This window comes from Puccinia triticina, chromosome 13A (genome assembly GCF_026914185.1).
Source record: "Puccinia triticina chromosome 13A, complete sequence".
NCBI lineage: Eukaryota > Fungi > Basidiomycota > Pucciniomycetes > Pucciniales > Pucciniaceae > Puccinia > Puccinia triticina.
Genome location: NC_070570.1, coordinates 778,574 through 801,411, shown reverse-complemented (window position 1 = coordinate 801,411; position 22,838 = coordinate 778,574). Strand labels below are relative to the sequence as shown.

At 44.3% G+C, this 22,838-nt stretch overlaps 4 protein-coding genes across 4 annotated transcripts; 2 read left to right on the top strand and 2 right to left on the bottom strand.

The window, feature by feature from the left end:
• Positions 1-64: 64 nt before the first annotated feature.
• PtA15_13A76 (uncharacterized protein) lies at positions 65-1,830 on the top strand (the record flags this gene model as incomplete). The annotated part of the gene is made up of 6 exons (XM_053162755.1): positions 65-91; positions 275-435; positions 520-646; positions 815-892; positions 963-1,129; positions 1,197-1,830. The coding sequence occupies 6 exons, from the start codon at positions 65-67 to the stop codon at positions 1,828-1,830; spliced, it is 1,194 nt and encodes a 397-aa protein (XP_053026232.1).
• A 6,932-nt stretch (positions 1,831-8,762) lies between these two features.
• On the bottom strand, positions 8,763-9,671 carry PtA15_13A75 (uncharacterized protein; the record flags this gene model as incomplete). Its single annotated transcript, XM_053162754.1, has 3 exons — positions 8,763-8,912; positions 9,209-9,324; positions 9,527-9,671. 3 exons carry the CDS (start codon positions 9,669-9,671, stop codon positions 8,763-8,765), a joined length of 411 nt encoding a protein of 136 aa, XP_053026231.1.
• A 198-nt stretch (positions 9,672-9,869) lies between these two features.
• PtA15_13A74 (uncharacterized protein) lies at positions 9,870-10,655 on the top strand (the record flags this gene model as incomplete). The annotated part of the gene is made up of 3 exons (XM_053162753.1): positions 9,870-10,120; positions 10,204-10,290; positions 10,385-10,655. 3 exons carry the CDS (start codon positions 9,870-9,872, stop codon positions 10,653-10,655), a joined length of 609 nt encoding a protein of 202 aa, XP_053026230.1.
• Positions 10,656-19,095: 8,440 nt separating this feature from the next.
• On the bottom strand, positions 19,096-20,267 carry PtA15_13A73 (uncharacterized protein; the record flags this gene model as incomplete). Its single annotated transcript, XM_053162752.1, has 5 exons — positions 19,096-19,170; positions 19,241-19,401; positions 19,482-19,642; positions 19,719-19,818; positions 19,892-20,267. 5 exons carry the CDS (start codon positions 20,265-20,267, stop codon positions 19,096-19,098), a joined length of 873 nt encoding a protein of 290 aa, XP_053026229.1.
• Positions 20,268-22,838: the final 2,571 nt, after the last annotated feature.

Here is a 22,838-nt window from a genome sequence, read left to right as displayed (position 1 = left end):
ATCAAAACTCCCGTGGTCGTATCCTATCGAAATTTCGCTTAGAGTATTCGAACTTGTTGATCACATGAGATGGCAAGCAGTGGTTGTTGGAGTGAGCAAGTTGGCTGAAGTACATGTCCATCGATGTCACAGAGCCGCGCAACAGGTGACAGCTGTAAACAGAGTCCTCAGATTTCGTTCCCCTTGTCACCCAGGCGGCCCCCGTTCACTCGGTCACCCCGCGAGTCCGGCTTGTACCCCAGCAGCCCGGACAACATTCCAAAAACACTGACAGCCGTCAACACCAACGTCAACGTTTATCGATCACCATATCCTGCGGAGACTCTCCAAGCTATCAGCGATGCTTCCTGAAGATCCCACCGCTCCTGGAAAACATCTACCATCCTCATCTGATTCTCGTCTGTATGTCGGTAACCTTTCTCCAGCGGTAGACGAGTGAGTGGAATTTTTGGAAACTTCTAGGACAGGGAGGTTAAGATGCAATTTTCTGAACTGAGATCATTTCATTTCTCTCGCAAGGTTTGCCTTGGTGGCCCTCTTTTCGAAATTTGGCAAAATTTCCAAGCTTGACTTCCTATTCCATAAGTCCGGAGTGTTGAGGGGCAAGCCAAGGGGATACGCCTTCATTGAGATGAATCGGCGGGATGTAAGTCTGAATTAAGATCCGCAATCGCTAACCCGCAAGCCTCACTTTTTTTGTTGTTGTTATGCCGTACTTCAAATTGACGAGAACTCCTGTATGCTTGACGGTCGCTCTTATATCCGACCAATGTGGATGCTTTGCGCTTAATTCATTACCGAAATTCATCGTCAGGAAGCGCTCAAAGCCATGGTCGAACTAAACAACAAACCCGTTCGGGGTAAACGAATTCTGGTCACGCAGGCTAACGAGGTTGGCAGTTTCAACTCATGACTCTTGCTATCTCAAATCTTCCTTGCCTGATCGGCGAAATTCCATGTAGAGCCAATATCAAGAGCATCAAGCTGCCAATCAGAGCAAACCCAAACATCCACATCAAAACAATTCTAATCACCAAGGGCGACCGGGCCAGCGAGGTAGACCTGTAGGCCCTGACCCGATGAGACCAACGACGCTTTCCATCTTGAAATCCCAGCAACAGCCGAAAGGGTAAATACATGCACGTTCAATTTTTTCTGTAAATGGCCACTCGATCTGATTTTTTGTTTGCTTATAGAGTTAACAATAAGATTGCTGCGTTGGAAGCGAAATTGGCTTCGATGCAACGGCCCGGTATTTCGTCTGCAACTAACCCCTCATCTTCCAATTCTTCTCTCCCATCTACATCCTCTCTTTTATCATCAAAGCCTTCCTTCCTACCCGAGCATCCCAACACTCTTCGTGCAGGCGCGCACAAGACTACGTCATCAATGCGATCTTGCAACCCTATTACCACAACATCCTTAAGATCTTCTAAAAACTCGACTGCTCCTTACAGCAATTTGAAGAACCCTCCCAATTGGGACGCGATCGGTCTCACGTTAAAAGAACAACTGAAACGCACTCGAGAGCTGCAATCAATCCCTACGAAAGCTGCCAAACCTGCTCCAACAGCTGATCATCAGAGTGATCTTCCTCCCAGCTCAACCAGCCCTCGTCCGAAGAAAAGAAGAAGTTACGAAAACAGCTCAAAAGCTCTTGGGCAATCGGACTCAAATCTCGCAAATACAGATGGCTCAAACGAGGTTTCTGCACAATTTACTGAGAAGGCCTGCGATACTGAGAACGGTTTCAAACGACAGAAATTAGATGCCTTTTCTGCTTTATCCGAACCTTCAGAAGCGTCCACACTACCTGAACCAGTGACGTAGTACATGCATAGACTGATCATAATTTGCAATTTAAAATTTCAATCAGTGTACCAGTGTATTCTACTGTTTATTGATATTGAACTCACCTTTCCAAATGAGCCAGAAAGTACACCCACACCTTGGGGCACATTCTGAGAATCTACCCACATCCTTTCCACCGTTTTTGACACAAAAGTGTACATGTACAAAGGTGCATCCACATGATGTTGGATGCTTGCGGTCCACGGATGCGTCCAAGTGATGCTTGCCAACCGGAAAGGTCTTTTGACTGGAGCAAACCCAACGTCCATCGGACACTGACAATCAACCAATACTGTCTAATTTACACTCTTATTGTAATAAAAAAAAATCCTAGTGATGTCAATTGATTCCGTTGGACACTTCTGAGCAAGAGTGTCAGGTGGATCTAAAGTAACAAAAGCATCTTGATTGGGAGGGCTCAGTACAGCCTGGGCTGGGGCCCAAGCACGAGCCTCTGAGTGCAACGCAGGGACTGGTAACTCTGGGAAACTTTTGCCCCACCAGGTGTTGGCTACTTCACCTGCAAGTTCTGAAATTTTCATATTTTCTGCTTGTTTGTAATTCTTTAATGAAGGGCTTCTCATTGATCTGGAAATCCAGATATGAGCTGACAAATTTCAGATTTTGCAGGGAAATTTAGGCTTACTCTAGATCACTTCTGGGACCTCTCCAAAATCTGAAATTTGTCAGCGCAGATCTGAATTTCCATAACAACAGGTCCTCCAATAACTGTATCAATCTGTGGCTGTTATAGCCCCTGCACTAAATGAACAGAGATATTCTCACCAAAAACATATGTCCCCAAAGCCAATTCTTTTGACTATATAGATGTCAAATTCATGGCATACCAATTGGATTGATGGTTTGAGAGTTATAAGAGACTGATTTACAAAAAGGCAAAAAAATCCAAAGCTTCCAGGCCATGGCTGGGAGTCCCCAGTGGGACTGTTCTTATAAACCCCTTTTTCAGAGGCTTGGTTTTCAAACTTTCTTCAGTATGCTTATTGCCACAGCCCCTGAACAAAGGGGATTATTCTCAGCTAGCCTGTGTTGTGTTGATTCCACACCAGTCACCAGTTGATGGTCAAATAATTGGCCTGCAGTGCAGTATTTGGCCAAATTAATAGTCTCCCTTTCTGCTGCGGAGTGTAAATGTGTCCCATTCCCCCCTTTTGAGGAGCCAAGATCATAATTTTTAGTGGGAGGAATATTCAAAAGTCTATAATTCCTTCCCACAACAGCTTTTTTTTTTGGATTAAACTTGCTTAGGTGAAAGAATAGCTTAGGCCTGTCCCAACTAGGGCTGGGCCTCAATGATATGGACAGATATTATACCCATCAAACCAATCAAGTCCATACTCAGCATGCTATAAAAATGGATTGTATAAATTTTGCTATGAGAAATTAGAAGCAGCAAGTACTTTCATATGTATCTGGACTATCATATAAATGTACAGCCTGCACACTCATAATTCAAGAAGATGCAGATCCCAAAAGATTCCTCACCCTGAAATCTACAAACTTAGGATCCAGAAAACTAGCCCCCTGTATTTCTCTCTACAGATCAGACCATAAAACATTCCCCTGTTACAGCACAGTCTAATCAACCTGTGAACTGAATTTAGGTAAACAATTTATAGCTATGCTGCTATAAGTATCTTTGCTTCCCTTATATTCACAGTTATTTATCTCATCACAAATACCATTAGTATATTTCACACATATTTCATTCATAATCAGAGATGGACATTGGAACCCGCTGATGGGTACCCATCACCCTTTAGCGGGTAGTCATCTGCCCTTGCAGGTACCCATGGCAGGCAGAAAGCTCCATGCTTCAATTTTTAATAAAATTCAACACCCACCGCCTGATGGCTGGAAATTGCAAAGGCAGAAAGGTCCTGGTGCCAATGGCCATTGTAAAGGTCAAAAGTGTTCCTGAGAACTTTTTGCTGAGTGTGGGAAGGGATGTCTGAGGGGATCTCTGCCTTTCCTGGGCCACTAGACACTAAAAAAAGCCCCCCAATCTCAGATTGGAAGGTTCAATGTAGTGACAGTGGAGGTGTTTCAGAAGATAGCCTATTATCTGTAGGTGGCTTAAGGATTATGGTAATGTAGCTGCTGTCACCAGGGGAGGATTTGACGCACGCTCCAGAGAGTGCCTGACTGTAATTTTTTGTTGTTCTGGGTCTGATGTCAGTTATATGTGTATTAGGAAATGATTGATAAATTATTCAGAAGTCAATGGGAAGTCTTTCATAATTTATGAGGAAGTATCACAGGACCTCATGCAATGTTGTATAGAACTGTTTCATTCCTTAAGGATAACTCAATTACAACCTATAATGAAATGATACTTACTCAATGCCCAATTATCAATCATTTATGGTGAATTTATGTTGATCAATTTCTCTATGTGCAAGGGGTTTCACACAACATATTTGTGACTAGCTGGGGCTTTAATGGCTTTCTGACCAGTTTTTAATTGTAATGGAGCTGTGAAAGGCCCCTCTGGTGATCTGTCACCACAATGTACGCGCGTACACGAAGGTGACATTGTAAAAATGGAAAACAGCGCACATGCATGTGCATGGAGACATTGAAAAACAAAAAACCATAAAAACAAATCACAATCTTATATGTGTTAAGAATCCAGGTTGTCTAGCTGAAATCTGATACAACAAAACTCCAAGCTTGACTTGACACATACTTTCACCCTATTTTCATCCTTTTTTGGCTCAATTATAGATGATACCTGCTTTTATTTAGTGAAATATGAAAATTGAGGTGGGCCTTTCACATCATTCTAACCGGTGTGTATGTGTTGTTGATCTGAAAGAGGCCCAGCCTACAATTTGTAACAACATTTTACGCGCGCACATGAGGGAGAAATTAGCAAAGTGAAACCAATGAACACCTTCATGAGCATGTGAATAATATGAATTGAATCCCAAGAAATCATCACAATCAACAATTAGGTCAAATTGAGTTATGATTTAATTGTGGCCAGTGTGTCTTGGTTGTTTCAGCTGTGTTCTGATTGAGTTTCAGTTGAGTTCTGCATGAATTCTTGATGATTTATGGATGAATCCAGGATCATTTTCAGAACGGTTGTGGATGAGTTCAAGCATTGTTCATTATTTCTTATACTAATTTCACCAAAAGAATCCAGCACAGTTCCAGAAAAAGGGTACGGTATGGCACTCTCTGGAGAGTGCGTCAAAATCACCCCTGGTGTGTGTAAGGGCTGTAATGAGTTTGTAATTTGTATGTAAAGGGGGTAAAACCACAATATAGAGTGGTGATAATGATATATTTAGAGTGTGCAATTTTTGTACTGTAATGAGGTAAGCTGAATGAAAGTAGTTTGCTGGAGAGAAATTACAACTGGGGGGGGGAGGAAAGCCTGCTTAAATAGAAAAGAGTGAGACATTTTAGCTCCAGGAGAGCTAGATAATGAGGGTATTTAGCTGCCCTGATGGCTAAAATGAGGTTTTTTAGCTGGCAGTACAGCTTAGATGAGGGATTTTTGCCTGGTTGACAGGTCACATAATGTAATCTGAGGGAATTTAGCTGGTCTGGCCTTTCAAATGATATCAAGGTCACATGCTGTCATCTTTTCATTACTCATGATGGCATCTCAATCTGCAAGCTCCATGAAGGGTTTTTGCTAGCTTGACACCTGCATGATCCTGCATGATGTCTTCTATCAACTTTCAGACAGGACCCAGGAAACCCCCTATAAATGGGGGTAATGAAGAATCAAGATGTATGATTTTGTTTTGGCAAAAACCCAAAATGGTAGGCACAAAAATGGTATGAATCAGCTTTTTTGGCCTCAATGGTAAGCACTTCAAGTGGATGAAATTTTTCCTGGGTAAGGGAGGGTAGTACCTAAGATGTATAAAATTGCTGAAAGTGCACCAGAAAAGCCCCCCCTCCCCCTCAGCAGCACACCTTGGCTTACTTTTGGTACCCCACCTTGGTGCCACCAGGTTTTTTCTTTTTGCACCCCCCTCCTCCCCCCCCCCCCCCCCCCCCCCCCCCCCCCCCCTGGCAGCAATGTTAGGTATTAAAAATGTATGAAAATCTGGGAAATCCACTGAGCTTAGGCATGAAATGTGTATGAATGGATTCAAAAAATGTAAGAATTTTGGCACAATTCTGGATTTTATGTTACCCCCCATTCATAGGGGTTTTCCTGCCTTTTCAGACTACAGCCCATAATACATAAGACTGCATGTGTCTGCATAAGAATTTATATGTCTGAATAATACTGCATGTTTCTTCAAAATACTGCATGAGACTGCATTACATGTACTTAGTACAGTGTAATGAGTGAAGCTGATGATGTAATTATATCTAAAGGGTAGACAGGTTGTAAGAGTGGTCCATGTAAGTTCAGATTAAATGGACCTGGTTAAATGTGGTTCATATATGTAACTGCTACATGAAGTTGAGGAGGGTGTTTGTGTGTATGTAACCAGACCATGTATCTTGAAGGGGGTTGTAACATCTGATCCAGATGGGTGTAAGATTTGCTTTCCATCTGGTAAGATTGAAGTTTGCCTCCTCTTCAAGCTTGCAGCCTGGATTTTAGACAGATTGGTTGAGACCTATCCCATGATGTCCTTGGGGATGCTTGATTGATCTGAGCTGAAAAAATTGAAAATTTTGATCTAGACAAGTCTTCAACAGAAACCCCCTCCCCCAGCTGAAAAAGGCTGTCCTCAACCTCTAGGTGAGAGTGAGAATTTGAGAGAGGGAATGAGAATAAAAGAGAAGGTGAAATAATGATACCAAGCTGAGGGGTTGAGAGAAGTGAGAGTACCTCCCCCAAATTATATGATTGAAGCTACTAAGTTTTAATTAATTTAAGGTGTTATGTGCTGATTTCTGAAGTCATGATTTGATAAGTTTTTACTGATTTTGAGTGTTATTTTTATTTTAGGTCCTGTTTGGAAGCACTGTTCTACATGATAAATGGCTGTATCTATCACACACAACACTGGGGTTCCAAAAATTTGGTGGAGACGGGGGCAAACTTTGGTTTGTGCATTATAAATTTCCCCATTTATCACATAGAACATGAATTTCCAAACAGGGCCTTAAATTTGGATTTGACTTTTTGAATTTGTAATAATTTGAGAAAAAGAGCTTGAATCAAAGAGTTAAAGAAAGGTTGAACAGTTTGGTATCTTGCCCAGGATGTAATGCTCAATGATCAGAAGCATCAGAGTTTTCTTCATAAGAAGAGTGTTCAATATCATCATCTTGACTGTTGAGCTCAGGATCTTATTCATTCCTGATAACCTGATCCAAAAGCCACCCACAAGGGTAAAACCGGTTGATGTGAGATGCCGAATAAGTTTGATGGAGTTCTGTCCCATCTAATTCTTCCAGTAAGTAAGATCCTTTAGGCAGTTGTTTCTTGATTCTAAAGGGACAATTCCAGTGGTTCAACAATAATTTTCCCCACTGATCCTCCAAAATTTTAGAGGGTTTCAAACATGGTGCAGGTCACATTGCAGGAACCCCCAATTCAGGAAATCAGCACTCCTGCAACAGAAACTGCAGGCTGGAACCTAATTTTACACAAAAAACATGCAAAACTAAATGAAAAATTCTTGTTGCAGGAACTTTGTTTTCCTGAATTGGATTTCCTGAACTGGGAACTGCATCATGTTTGAAACCCCCTTGTAGATAAGAACTAGTTTGCCATAGTCCAAAGTTTTTTTTAAATGCGCCATCATTTTCCTATCCCAGTATCTGACAGAAGCCTCTCTGGCTTTCATCATTATGGCAGGAGCTTCTTCCAGAATTTTTTCCCTCTGTTCAAGTTGCATTGCCCAAAACCTGCCCACAAACCCAGGCTTACTTGACCTGAAAATCTAGCAAACAAATGTGAATGATCATATTGGGCCCCACATAGGGAATGTGGTGGCTGTGGTTTTGGGACCTGTGGGACCTATTTGGTTGTAATAGGAGGGTTCATGATTAAACTTTAGGACACATTTTAAGGTGTTTATGAAGATATTTATAAAAAATAACATATTGGACTGATTGATTATCACTTACTGCTGTGCATTTAAAATTTTAGAATTTTGTTCATCAAGGCCTTAGATTGTAGGTCAAAAGTTTGGTAAAACTTAATAGGGGGGTTCACAATAAAACAACATCAGAGCCCATTTTAAGGCCTTTATGAACAATTTTTTTGAAAAAACGTAGAAGTTGTTCTGATTGATTGCCAAGAAACACCCAAATGTGGATAGTTTATTTTCTTAACAAAAGAATGTTCATAAAGGCCTCATTTAAATGGGCTCTAAGTTTTTTGGAAAATTCTGTTGTGAACCCCCCTAATATAGGGCCCCAAATAGGGCCCGCAGTGGAGATGCTCTGAGTTCACATGTATGTGGGCTTAACCAGTTGATGCAGCATTGTTTTTTCAAACACCGACGAATAACAAAGCCTATGCTGTTCCGCACAGTTCTGTAAGAGATGAAAGCGTATCACAAGTTGACAAAGAGAGAAAAAAAAAACATCGGTGAGAGGTGAATCATCTTGTGATACCCGGTTGAGCAAATGAACGTTTGATGAATTATATATGCGTCCGCTCAGTTTATGTTGAAAACTGCGTGAATAAGGAATGAGTCGAGTCGAGTCTTCCGATCCAGAGGGCATCGTGTAACTAGTAATTATTCTGTTGTAGCTCTATTGTAAGGATGCGGGTTGAAGCTGTGTAGAATCAAATGTTTTCCAGCGATTCAAAGGGCTTGCTTCCCATTATCCCATTCTTCACACTGAATTTCGAACTATCATCCACTCGCGATTGCTTCGATTCTTCAACATCCGCGGTCTTTTCTGACTCTTCACTCTTGTTGGCCGCCCATCACCTGTACATGTTTTGTTTGTTACTGTTGTGAAAGGTTGGAAGATTGTAACAGTTTGGAAAAGAAGTTTGCGCCTAAAATACTGTCGATTTCCGAGCTCATCAAGCCTATCAATTCATTCCCTTCTCGACTGTAGAACCAAGACTTCCGTCTCTTATCGTAATCAAACCGCTTAGGACCACTATAAGCAAAGGGATTCAGTAATCATGCGTTTTTCATCACTAAACGAAAAGGAAGAAAGAAGAACTGACGAGAAGGGTGAAGACAGCCATATTTGTTTATTTGGAGGTTGCTTATTGACAACATATGTCCCATGCTTGCCCATTGAGAAATTCATGACCCCACTCTTGAGATTTTTGAGATTTATTGTTATCAAAGATGTAAGGGACAGCGACCACATTGGCGCATCAGCAGTGAATTGTGGGAACGGAAGTGCAAGAAGTGGCGAGATCAGTGTGGGGGCTTACCGAATAATCTACGTCCCAGCCGGTTACCTCGGGATGGTCGGATTCGACCAGTCGTTCGAGCACCTCGGTCAAGTCATCGAGCGTCTGATCAGAGATTTGATGAAACTCTTGATTATCTAAGTTCCTTCATTGTCACGGATTTCCATCAAATCCACATAGTTCGGTGCACGATATGAATGCGGTTATATCAAGCAGCGGTAGTGGCAGGTCAGTTGCATCGTCAAGAAATATGATGAGGACAAATAGTCCATTCATTGGTTCAACTCACGAGACAGTGAACGATGAAGGGCTACAATCTGAGGAGTACTCTCTCCTCACATGAGAGCCATGGGTTGAGTGGTACCGCGCCCGAATGGAAAGAGCCGGAGGGCCGGTCGACCGGCAGAGGTTTCTCGGAGATGCGCCTAGTCTCCGGTGATTCGATGCAGACATCCATCGCCTCGTCAGCAGAGCAGTCGTCCATCGTGAGGCGTGCATCGCGTTGGACGAGGGTATGTATTTATGTTGTGGTTTGGTGGAGGCCGGGGGTGCTGGCCAGCCCCAGTTGCCGCTCGGTGGCTGCGGGGAATGTCAACAGCCTGCCCAGTGCCGGTGGCGGTGCTCGGGACAACGGCAACCCCAACAGTCCAAGACCGATACCCTTATCCAGGGCAGACGAAGCATGGCAGACCGCCAACCGCAATCCCAAGACCAGATCAAGCAAGCGCCAGTGTCGCTGAAAAACTTGAGCCAATCAACTGCCGACATCTCAAAATTGAGGATACTGATAGTTCATACCGAATGGAACAAAACGATCGTCAATAACTTGCTGAAATTTTCGATCTTAACACTTCAGTCATTAAACTTGAAAAGCGAGAATATCCTAATTCAATCAGTTCCAGGCTCTTACGAACTCCCCTGGGCTTGTAATTCGTTAAGATCTTTCATTTTTCTTCTCAGGCTGAGTGATTGTTTCAACTTGTGGAACTGACATCATCTTCGTTTGCGTCTAACAGAGTCTTATCCAATCCCGCCCTTCACAAAGATATTGATGCGATCATTGCTATGGGTGTATTAATCAAAGGAGACACAATGCATTTCGAGTTGAGTGCTGTTTTGATGTTCAGACTAGCAACCAACTTGATCAATCGAGATGCTTAATCCTTTCAATTTTTCGATCTTCCATGTTCTTCATAGATATATTGCAGATTCAGTTTCTCAAAAATTGATGGAGGTATCGATCAAACATAACAAGCCCATCATCTTTGGCGTCTTGACATGCTTGAATGAGTCTCAGGCACTCATAAGATCTGGTCTAGATCCGTCCTCTCCCTCCAATCACAACCATGCCATCGATTGGGCCAAAGCGGCGGTCGATTGTGCGCTGAATTCCCGTCGATTTCGTGATCTCCACGGCATAACACCGACCGCTTTTGTGACGGCTGAAGATAAATCATTGGTTGCCTGATCACAACTTCGATTCACGACTCTGCCATGTGCGCTCAATGGTTCAGCTACCGAAGCATCCTCGGCCGGGCTACTGTTCTCAAAGATGAACCAAGTCTTCAACCTTGTAGACACATTCAAAAACCTTATTACCAGATGCATTTCATAGCGATCAAGCAAGTACAAAACTGACTTTGTAGCTTGGATGGACCTAGTTATTAAGCTTCATGCGTGTACATAGATTGATGTAAATCAATCTGAGGAGTACGTAGGTCTGCTGCTATTATACAGACTTCACAGGCTTATTGAAGCTCAGTGTGGCTGGGGTATTAAACAAATGGAGTGGGATATAAGGTTGGAAATGTGAGACTGTCCTTGGGACCATCGCACTTCACAAGCTAGCTCAATGCCAGCATACATATCTGGCTTGGCTAAGGCTGCCCCAGTCAAAATCGGATGCACTCACGGCTGCATGAGCCCAAAAATCTTGGTCCCATTTTTTATGAACTTTTTTTTGGCACAATGCATATGTTTTTTTGTTGGGTTTTATCTTGACATCTGTCAGATCAGGCCCTAAAATCTACCCGGTCCCTGGGGCATCATTCCCTAGCTTGCCCTCGTTTTAGGGGCTGGGGGACCCAGCGCGCCTCCCCCAGCTAACCTGCCCACAAACCTGGGCTTACTTGACCTGGAAATTAAGCAAACAAATGCGAATCCTCTTATTGATATTGTCGGGGGCGCAAGGGGAACAAGGCAAATGCCTATGATTCTAGCTCCAACGGGATTGTGTTTCTAGCCACAACAGAGAGAAGATCAGTCCGGTTCTCTGCCCGTGAGTCTATATATATCATAGTGGAGTCAAGGGAGAAAGGGAAAAGGTAAAAATCACCTGACCACAACAGAGAGAAGATTGGTCCGGTTCTCTGCCAAGTTAGGTGGGGAAGCAGGATTGAGTCAAACTAGTATCAGAGGTCTGTGTCGTGACAGTCTGGTGAAATTTGTGCTACGTGCAGGCTTTACGTGGTGACACAAAGTGTCACACATGTCAAATATGTCCGCGGAGCAATCAGTGCGGAGTGCGGACAACATGGATCAATGATGGTGCGGAGTGCACAACTGAAGGCGGCGAGGCAACAGCGCGGGGAGCTGGAATCAAACAAAGCAGGCTAGTGGAGGCAGTCATTGGGGGAAGCTGTGGCAGCCAAAGCAGGCTACATCAGCAGGTGTAGCCCGCAAGTGGGGTCCTGACATCATAGGCTAGACAGGGGCATGGAAGCTAGGGAGAGAGGATTTCAACAACAGGCAAAGGCAAGTGGCGGAGACCACAGGAGTTAGCATGAGAGCAGAGCTTGGTGGATGATGTACATGTGTGTGTATAGCGCTTGGCAGATGGCAAGTGTGTGCATGTAAACAGAGTTGAAGGATGGTGTGCAAGGGAGGCAGGTGGAGGATATCTTTTAGTTCTTTTTCTTTTCTCTATGTGACTACAGTGGGGGGGAGGAGGATCCTGAAATATTTGGGAGGAATAAGATTGATTTCTTCTTATTAATAACTATAACAACTTTAAGTTTAATAAAAGAGACATGCACAATGAGATCTAGTTTATTACCCAAGAGCAAGTGCTGGACTGCTTGTTTCAATAGAAAATAAAAGAGAAAAGAAGAATTGGGTTCTTCTTCCTTGAACTGAGTTGCATCTCTTGTTTGCCTATTGGTGAATACAGACAAGGCACATTAGTGTTGTTTCCTGCTGAATAGGAGACCACAAGGTCCTTACCAGATGAGAGCTTATGCTCTTTCCGTCCAATTTATTTTGCATTGGTGAAACGTTTGAGTAGTTGATTAACCTTGTCTGCTTAAACAGTAAGTGAGGTTATTTTTCTTTTCTGCCTGACTTTGGAACAAAAGTACTGACTGTTTTCTCCTGATCTTTGAGCTTTGGCAGTTTCCACAGTCTGATTTTGTTTGATGTTGTCTCACAAATCTATTGATGCAGCATTAGCTTTTCCATCTAATCATTTGAGCTGACAATTGTAATCTTACCTTTGGTTGGGATTTTGATTTGCTCTAACAATGATGAAGATTTGGGTTTGCCCTTGTGCATTGCCTTGCTACAAAAGTCTGAATCTGCGGTCACCAAAGTGACTCAGTGTTTTCAGCTTTGGTGCGGTGTGGTAGACGGAAAAGTGGAAAAATAAAAAGTTTTTTCTATGCCACATAATTACTCATACTAGGCCTCAAGATACCATCAAATGGACCCCAGAAATGGATTCTACGGCCAATTTCACCCTTAGTCACCACTGGAAGCACCCCTTGACCCCCTCTAGTGTGGAAGTTACACCTCATGGACACCTATCACACGGCCAGCCCCAGTAACCCAGCTGTCACCTGCCTCGACCCAAGTTTCACAGCAGTACACATATACACATCACAGGATAAAAACATACATCTCCCTTTCAGGCTACACTCATTACATATTAACTACATACACTCCTTTATATACATAGTATGACACCATTTACACTGTTTCTGCAGCCTCAGACTTTGTGTATACACTAATTCCCCCTGTATGACAGCTCATGCAGTCTACTGTCACCTCATGCATGCGTTAGAATGTTCTGTTGTATATTCTGACATCATGTATGCACCCCTGGCATGTTTAGAATGTTCTGTTGTATATTCTGACACCATTCATGCGCCCCTGAGGGGTTATGACATCATTTGTATCTACTCCCACCAGCTAAAATCCCTCACCCTGTTGTCTAGTTTAGCTGAAACCCTAACCCACAAGCCCCTTTGGGGCTCCACTTTTGTCTATAAAAGGAGCTCTCTCCACCCCCAGTGGCCTGCTCCCCAGTTTTCTCACCCAGAACTCACAAGTCACCCAACACTCATCCACACTCAAATCCTAAAACCCTTATAACAATAAATCAACCCTTATAACAACAATTCAACCCTTATAACAAAGTAATTGAAACACTTACACGTTGCCAGTCAAACAGATTTCATCTGGAACAGACCAGACCTATCACTTAATAAAACTTGCCAAGCTGAGCTTGGTGGGTCTTGTTGACTGATAACAGAAGGGCAGAGCTTGCAACTCCACCATACCCTTCACCATTCAGCAAAAGGGTTTCATTACCACTTTTGAGTCTTACAGCGGGACTGCGGAAGTGGTTTGCATGGCTTACCACTTGCCATAGCTTGATTAGATTGTAGTGCCTTGTGGCACTGGCCACCTAGCTGGATAATCTCACAGATTCTGCCTCATACTCCCCACAGACTCTCTTTTACAGTTTACTAGTGGTTAGAAAAAGGTCTCTTTTTGAGACACATTTCTGCTTATATAAGCAACAAAACCGGTATCCTGCCGCCATTTGCATAGGATCTTCTGTAATACTAATAATGCTCTCCTGTACAATGACTGAAGTGCTTGCTAGAATCATAAGATGCTGTGTGATGATGGCAAATGGGATCTGGTCAATACAGTCCCATCACGGGTCAGCTATCGGCAATGACGGATCCCTGGTCTCCAATCTTGGGGAGGAAAGAGATTGGAGCCGGGGCGTGGGATCGACCAGGTTAAGTACTTGCTAAAAGATAAGTATGTACATGATTCTAGTTTATGTAATCTTGATTCTGTTGTCCTACTCTAACAAGAATTGTGCATCTGGAATCTCTCATATTCATGCAGTGTTTATAGTATTCAAAATTGCATAAGATTTTTTTACATAAAATCATAAACTGCAATTTTGGCTGGGAGATGTCACTTTAAGTTTTATGCACGCTGACATCTCCCATAGAGATGGCCAAACGAACCCGCGGGCGGGTACCTGCTATCCGCTGGCGGGTACCCGCCCAAGGTCGGCGGGTACCCGCCAGCGTGTGCGTGTTCGGGTGCGGATGTCTGATATTCTGGGGATATCCCATAGGGTACCCGGGTATTTTTTGCCACACCCGCGCACAGCTGTACTTGTGTGCGCTGCAGCTGCGCACCACAGGATCTCCGACCGGGCTTCCCCTCCCCCTCCTCAACCATACCCGGCAACCTCACCCATCCTCAACCATACCCGGCAACCTCAACCATACACGGCGCCCTCAACCTCCTACCTACACAATGGCCCGAGCGCGCAAGCAACCCCGACAAAGGTCAGAAGACAAAACAGACAGACCCACCGGCCAATCAAACAACGAAGAAGATTATCGCGAAGAAGATCACAATCAAGATCTTGACTCGGCTGGCGCAAACGTTCCCTCCGGACCTGAATCAACTGATGAGCAGCAACTAGGTAAGCCTCCATTTCCTATTCTTTATCATCTATACTTTGATATGCCAGCTCACCAGCATGAATCCCTTAGAACATGCAATCAAACTTTCCCAGAATCAAGTGAGCTCGGCATACGCTTCTTACGACCCACCCAAGTTATCAGATCAGCTTGATAAGTTCAATCGCCGCATGATTGCATGGCAATGTAAATTGTGTGTATATTTTATTTTATTCGAGACAACTAGAATATATTATCCTAACCTGAATATATTATTCTCACCAGGTGTTCTAAAAAAATTAATTGCCCGACATACGACTCGTCCTGCAGCAATCTTCTGACACATGCGGGTCGATGCCTCAGGAAGCAACAAAATCCTTCAAGTAACAAGTCGCTTGCATTGTGTGGAGTAACCGGCACGGGTGACATAGACCCGCGGGAGGTGAGACTTATTTCCAGGTCTTTCTATTTGGTCATCTCATCTGAATACCTTCTTTCTTGGGCTCTAGGTTTTGCAACGATGTGCTATATGGTGCGCTGAGGGCGCAAAACCCTTTTCAGCCTTGGAGGAAATCAGCTTCAAGAGGGTTCTCCACCCAACGATCTTAAAGAATCTTCCGACTCGCAAGGCGGTATTGATTGCGATTCATAAGCTATATTTGAGTGTTCAGGAGAAGCTCCTTGAGGAGCTGAAGGTAAACTTTTGTTTTTATTTTTCTCCAGATTGATTAGAAACTAACTTCGACTTGCACTCAGGTCCACAATGGGGCACTGTACTTGGGTGTTGAAGCCTGGCAGACACCGAACGGATACGATATCATCGGTGCAGTTATCTACCAACTATTGGATGATCCAAGCGGTAAGGTTGTTTTAAATGCGATGCCTCTGGATTTTGTCCAGCTCAAAGAAAGGCATACTGGTGGCTACTTGGCTCGCGTTGTACAATACATAGTTGAGAAGTTTGAATTGGAGAATCGCGTACGTACTCTTTCTTTTTCATTTTGTTTTATTCCCTTTTCAGCTTTCTGATCCTCTTTGACTCCCCTTAGATCTGTGGGATAGTTTCCGATAATGCAGCAAACAACGGAGTGATGATTGAAGAGTTGGCAAAACTCAAATGGAAGCGATTCCAAGGTGAGCCGCACTGGATCAGGTGCTTCGCACACATCCTCAATCTCATAGTCCAGGCGATACTCCAACAATTTGGACGCAAAGAAAAAACCCCTTCAAACACTCCCGTAGTTACTGAGATCAACGAATCCGATGAGGAAGAAGATGCCCATGATTTAATTGAAAGGTACGTTCGTTGTTTACCACATACTATGCTTATTAATTGTCGCTGATCATGAACAATCGTTCTGTCTCTATCTACCTTTTTAGCTTCCAAAGCCCCAGCAATGAGTTCGGTGACTCCGATGAAGAAGATGACAGCAACAATCTTCCCAATATTACCCATGGACAACTTGGCGATGACGATGAGCTGACCCTGGCTGACCTCGAAGACATTGAAGAGGAGAGCGTGGATGATAGTTATACCTCCGAAACTTGTCGCCGATCACTTGCAAAGGTGAGTTTTTTACTTATTGGCTGGTCTGTAAAACAAACACTCGAATTGACCCAATATATCTTCTCATATCCAGTTTCGTGGAATTGCAACCAAACTCAACAAGTCGCCGAACTCCAAGGAAAAGTTCATAGAGCTTTGTCAAGAAAAGAATTGCAAGAGGCCTCATAATGTCGAGCAAGACGTCCCAACACGTTGGAACTCAACTTACTTGCAGCTTTCAAGCATCGTTCGATGCGAGGACGCTATGTAAGTACCACTTTGCTAATATTAATTCAGATTGTGAACAAGGCTGACCCTCATTTCTGTAGTATCATGTGGCAACGAGACAAAACGTTTGGCACCCCTCGCGGCATTCATGTGAATCAAGAGGACTTTGACTTGGCGGCGGACCTGGTGAAGGTTCTCAAACCTTTTTACGAAATGACCCTTCAAGTCTCAACATCCTCCTTGGCTCGGGTTGCCAAGGTTGTCGTCTTGATCGATCAAATCACTGCAAATCTTTCGGCGGTGATTGCAAACAAGGATGGTGATTATCCTGCAGCTTTACGAAACGCCTGCCGAGCTGGGCTTGCGATTACAAACAAATACTATTTGCTTACGTACTGTTCGCCAATATACAGAATCGCAATGAGTGAGTGGATTCCCGCTTCTAATCTCGTATGCTTTCTGAGGTTGACTAAGCAAAACTGCCTCCAAACTCCCAGTTCTCCACCCGTCTTTCAAAGACGAATACTTTAAGCTTGCCAAGTGGCCCAGGGAATGGATCGACGAGGCCATCAGACTCACTCGCGATATGTATAGCAAATGGTACAAGCCAAAAAATTCAACTTCACTCCCTAGAATACCAAGACAAGGACCACCAAAGGTAAATTTCCTCCTGCAATCGATATCGCTATCTCACCATGAGCTGATCAAATTTGTTATTTAGGTACAAACAGGTGTTCTTGCTGGTCTAGGTGCGGCTGCTTTAGCCAGATCAGCTGAACCTGTGTCAGATCCATTGGACATTTGGCTCTTGGGCGGCCTATTTTTGGAGGATGGCGAGCCGATCAATGCCCTCAATTGGTGGGCCGGGCAGAAACAGGGCGGAAACAATCATGATGGTCTCTCGCAGATGGCTCTCGACGTTCTTAGTTGCCCAGGTAAGATTAGATGAGACCCTCTTATCCTCTTCAGTTGATTATCCATTCTAATTTTTTTTTTATACATAGCTACAACAGTCGATGTTGAGCGCACTTTCAGCTTTGGCCGAGACTATGTCTCTGTCAGGAGGCACAAACTCAATGCCAAATCAGTAAGTCAAGGGATGGCCCTGTCGTTCTATTCGAAGAACGACAAGATCAAGCCTCTGGCCCTCCACGATTACATGGCAAAGGAGAAGAACAAGTCTAAGAGTAAGGGTAAGAAAAGTAGCGGCAGCAATGTGAATGTGGTGACTGTGGAGTGACTTTTAGCCACTCCACTGTCACCATAACTATGTATACAAGACTATGTGAAGAAATAAGAACGATATCTGTCTTTGTGAGAGTATTGAGAGCATTTTGCGTAATGGGTACCTGCAGGTACCCGCGCGGGTACCGCCAATACCCGCTCTGTTCCACTCCGCGGGTGCGGGTGCGGGTGCGGGTGTCCTACTTGGGCTAAAAACAGCTGCAGGTACCCGCACCAAAACGGGTACCCGGGTGTGGCGGGGCCATCTCTAATCTCCCAGCCAAAATTGGTTTTATGATTTTATGTAAATAGTGACATATGCAATTTTGAATACCATAGTTCTAGGGAAGTCATATGGATTTATCAAAACGTCTCTCTCTCTCCACATTTTCTCCGCGTTTGGAAACTTCCAACCGTAGGATCAGACCTTATATTGGTAGCTACAAGGCCCAAATTACATGGAAAGAAGCGCAATCCTGAGGACTTCTTAGGTAGAGGGGCAACCTCAACAGGCCAATGGTTGATGTTTAAAAAATGAAAAGAACCAAAAAAGGCCTGATACAGGCTGATCTTCCTGGAGCTCTCACAGGCTCTCACTCAGCCTCTCAGGCCAGATACAGGTGTTTGCAGGTAAGCCTCTCTGTGAGACAGAGACCCTGCTGGGCTTACACTTTGTAACTCTCACTGAGAGGCTTTGTCAAGCTTGCTGGAATGGCCCATGGGGTTGTAACGGGCCAAATGTTGGACCTCAGCACTTTAGCAAGCTTTTACCAATGCCGATGTAGTGTTTTAATTCCGAAAGTGATTGATTGCGAGGAATGGTACAAATATAATTTAAGATGGCAGCTCAGAGATCAAAGAAATGGTACTGTAGTAACGAGCGTAAAGTAATGTATGTATCGGTATACCAAAATGAAAAAGGATACAATTCCACAGAGTGGTTCTAACGTGCCCCTTCGGAGACATTTGGTCCACTTTTCACCTTTTTTGGAGAACATGATTTTATATAGATTTTTCTCTTTTTTATGTCCACTGTTGTTTGTATGTAGCGAACTATTTGTTGAGATATAAGATATGGGACAAGGATTCTTCAGGCCGATACGAAAGTCGAAATTGAACTCTTGGAGGGCCGAATGGACCTGACGTCAGAAAGTGTAGCACTTTCAACTTGAATTTCGGACCCAGTAACGCTGACTGACTCAAGCTTTTCTGCGTGGGTTTCGGATACATTTTCCATCGATTAGGCGGTATCCCATCTCACAGGTGATGGCTTGCTGTGATCATGAAACACACTTTTTAGTGATTGCGTTGACTCCTTGAGGCAGATGGAAGAGATCGACTTACGCAAACTCCCGCATTACAGCCCACCTCCCCAGCCCCTGTCATGTTGCGACAATCAACCCCTTGGCCAGTGGATATGCACCCACCACAGGAATCAAGTGTGACATCCGGGTCGAGGCACTCGTACCCTCCAGTTGGCATTGGGCAGGAAATTTCAGTATCCGCTGTTGTAGCATAAAGGAAGATTTCATTTCAAAAATTAGTTCATGTGGAATAATCCGGGTCTACTGGGAAGGCTACTGACGGCAATTCAATCGATCCACATCGGTTCGAGGATACTTGCCGTGCAACATTTCAACCCCAAATGGCAGTTGGCTGTTCAAGGATCGTTTTTTGTTGGAATGACGAGAATTTGCTAATTGAGATGGGAGCAGAACGCATTTGGAACCTCTGAGGACAAACGGACTGTCGATGTCACATAAATTGTCTGGTCAGTGGTGTATTGCTGTGTGAATAGGAGGAAGGGGCAGCTTTAACTCACCTGCCACAAATGCACTTGACTTCAACTGGATCAAAGGAAAAGGTGGGTCGGCAGACACAAGCATCGCCAGCTTGGTTCAAGACAAGGTTGTTGTAACAGGCTGAATAGTGAGAGTGGGGAAGCATGTCAATCGGCCTCTTCCCTCATTCGATGAGGTGGGACGAGTAGCTTACCGATGGCACAGTTCTCGTCCGAGTCCAAATACCCTTCACCGGTTGCAGGGTCAAGTGGGCCTGGGCAGTTCGTGGTTGGGGTGGGGTTCTCGGAAGAAGGAACTGATGTGTCTACGATATGAGTGGAGTTGGTCGGCAAAGAGGAGTCTCCCATGTATTCTGCCTCTTCCCCGTAGCTGCCCGGCATTGTCCGGGATGGTTTCTCGGGCTCTGGGGCTGATGCTGAGGTTTCATCTGGGCCACCAGTCTTGGACGGTGCATAGCCGTCATCCAGGTGGCGGTCTCGCCAGCGAGGGTCTTGCTGCGTGCTTGAAATCGTAATGGTGGCTTCGCTTGTTGTGGAGTTGGATGATGAACTGGTGGAGGTTTGGTTCATCGAATATGTCAATTGTCCTGAAGCCATAGGTAGCAAGCAGGTAATGGCCACAGCCAAAATGCTGAAAGAGACTTTGGAGTTCATAATTGTTTTGCTAGCGAATTTCGAGAAAGGAATTAATTGATAGGAGTAATTTTTTTGTTTATTATGGCTATAGATTCCCAGCGGTTATTTACGATGAACGAATGTGGTAGGGAGCGTTGTCAAATGAGGATAGTCTATCGGCAGGCTGCCAAGGGAGTGGGGCAATCCAGTTGAGCAAACAAGCTCAGGAGAAAACGATTTGTTATCCTCGATAGATATTTGTCTAGTATTATGTATCTCTAGAGACGGTGGAGGAGTTGGGGAATCTTGGAGGGGGGAGTCTTGGATGCAGGGTGGACCAGCGCACTAAATCATCGTTTCTCTGGCCAGCATTTTTCTCTTACTAGCTCTGATGCATGTCAAATGGAGCTCTTGTTTCAGAAACATTATAACCCGATCACGAACAACTGCTTCGAGTCTTGGATTGAGTGAAACATTCATACAGCTTCCAACAGCGGCTCTGGATGCCTCAAACACCAGTCGAAATTTCAGTACCCGGGCCGAAGTTACAAATCCTGAAGCTGTATGGCAGGAGCTTGTCTGGGCGTGGGCTCCTTTGCACTGTGGTGGACAGAATAAGAAACCACGTCGGAATGGGCCGAGGACTGAGATATATGCACTTTTGGGGTCCCGAACGGTGTGATAGAAGCTGCACATGCATCATGTTGGTACAGCTTTTCGCGGAATGTTTCATCTTAGACTTAGAGGTCGATTCCAATGATAGGGCCGGCCTTCAATCAAACTGTCAGCTCGGATGCGAATGTTGCGAGGCACAGTACGTATTGACGTGTGATACAACAACGATGAATCCATAGCGTGCAAGTTCAAAGTACGGCAGTACCTGGTCATGAGTGGATGAAGAGAAAACTCAAGCGAGCAAGGACACAGTTGCACGAGGCAAGAAATCTATTTATCAACTTGTTGATGAAGATTCCGCACAACTTAAGCAAGAAACAAAGTGAAGCATTTTCATGCCGGCGGGTATGAGAATGTAATGGACGTTGCAGCCCTGCAAGCACCGATAATGTGTCAAGAATGCTGATTTCCCCTAACTTAACCAATTCCCTCCCTTCCCACCTGGAACCTGTCGCATTGCGCCGACCGGAGGGAGGGCACAGAGTGGTAAACCGTTTGCTGCATTGCCCTGATCGGAGAGAGGCCGGAGAAGGCCGGAGGGTGCCTGACGGCTTCGCACCAGTAATTACAGATAGTGGATGACTGGATGACTTCCCGTGGGCTAAAAATTCAGATCTGTCAGGCCAGGTTAAACCTTACTGGCTGGTGAGAACTTGATCTCAATCACTTTTCACCAGCCAGTAAGGTTTAGATCTGTGAAATTTTAGTCTGTACGGGGGGCGTAGATCCTACGGGAAGTCTTCCAGTCTTGGTTATGTAGTCAATTTTTAACTGCAGCTACAAAATGCAGGAAATGTGTCTGTGAAAGCCTGAATTTTTCTGTCTTTTTTATCAGCATGAGGTTTTTCTTTGACTACATGCCTTGTATATTGGATTTGGGAAGGAAAAATATGAACACAAATGTTGCAGCAGCAGTGGGCAGATACATAGTCAAAGAATTGAAAAATTATTCTTTTCTAAAATTGGAGCATGGGGTAGGCTCTTTTGAGCCTATAAAAATTTTTCAGAACATTTTAGAGGGGGTGGCTGGTCATAAACAAAAGAAAAAGAAACCCAAGAAACCCAATCACTTCTTGGCCACGAGGTCAATGTTCTTCATCCAGTCTTGGGTGCAAATCAAGGCCTTGTCTGCTTCTTTGCTCAAGCCCATCCAATAATTGTCAAGAACACATCCACCAAGAATGAGATTCCAGCCTGAATTTGCTGGAATAAAGTCACATAAATTTCAACTTGGTTCCGGTACAAAATCTTTTTTTGTGTTTGGGTTCAATCCAAATTGCAATTGGAATGATTCTGGTCCTTTGACCATACCAGGCACATTCTGATTGGTTTTTGGTCCTTCAACCATACCGGACACATTCCAACTGATTTTTGGTCCTTCAACCATACCAGACACATTCTGATTGGTTTTTGTTTTTTTTGTACAAACTGTTATGAGCCGTAGCATGTGCTCCGCAGTGCAGACTCACATGTACATAGACTACACGTAAATGTCACAGACCATACTCAAGGTTTGAGAGGCTGGAGATCCAAGCCTCTTCCTCATCCTGCAATCTACCATATTGGATCCAGAACCTCCAGAACCCCAGACCCCAGACTCCATCTTCCTCTCCCCAGAACAGACCATAACACAAACCCATAAGTATCCTGGAATGAAACTTTAGAAGCTTGCCTGTGGTGTAGCCAGTCCGTGCTGGCCTGCTCAGTTTTATTCCAGCTCCACCCGTTGCGGCATTGTGTACAGTTGCCCCACACTCCCCATTGATGAACCTCCTCCGTCCCAGCCTTGCAAACCCAAGTCCCCCGTGACTCCTGGCTATGCAAGCACTTGTAGTCCACAACCCCACAAAC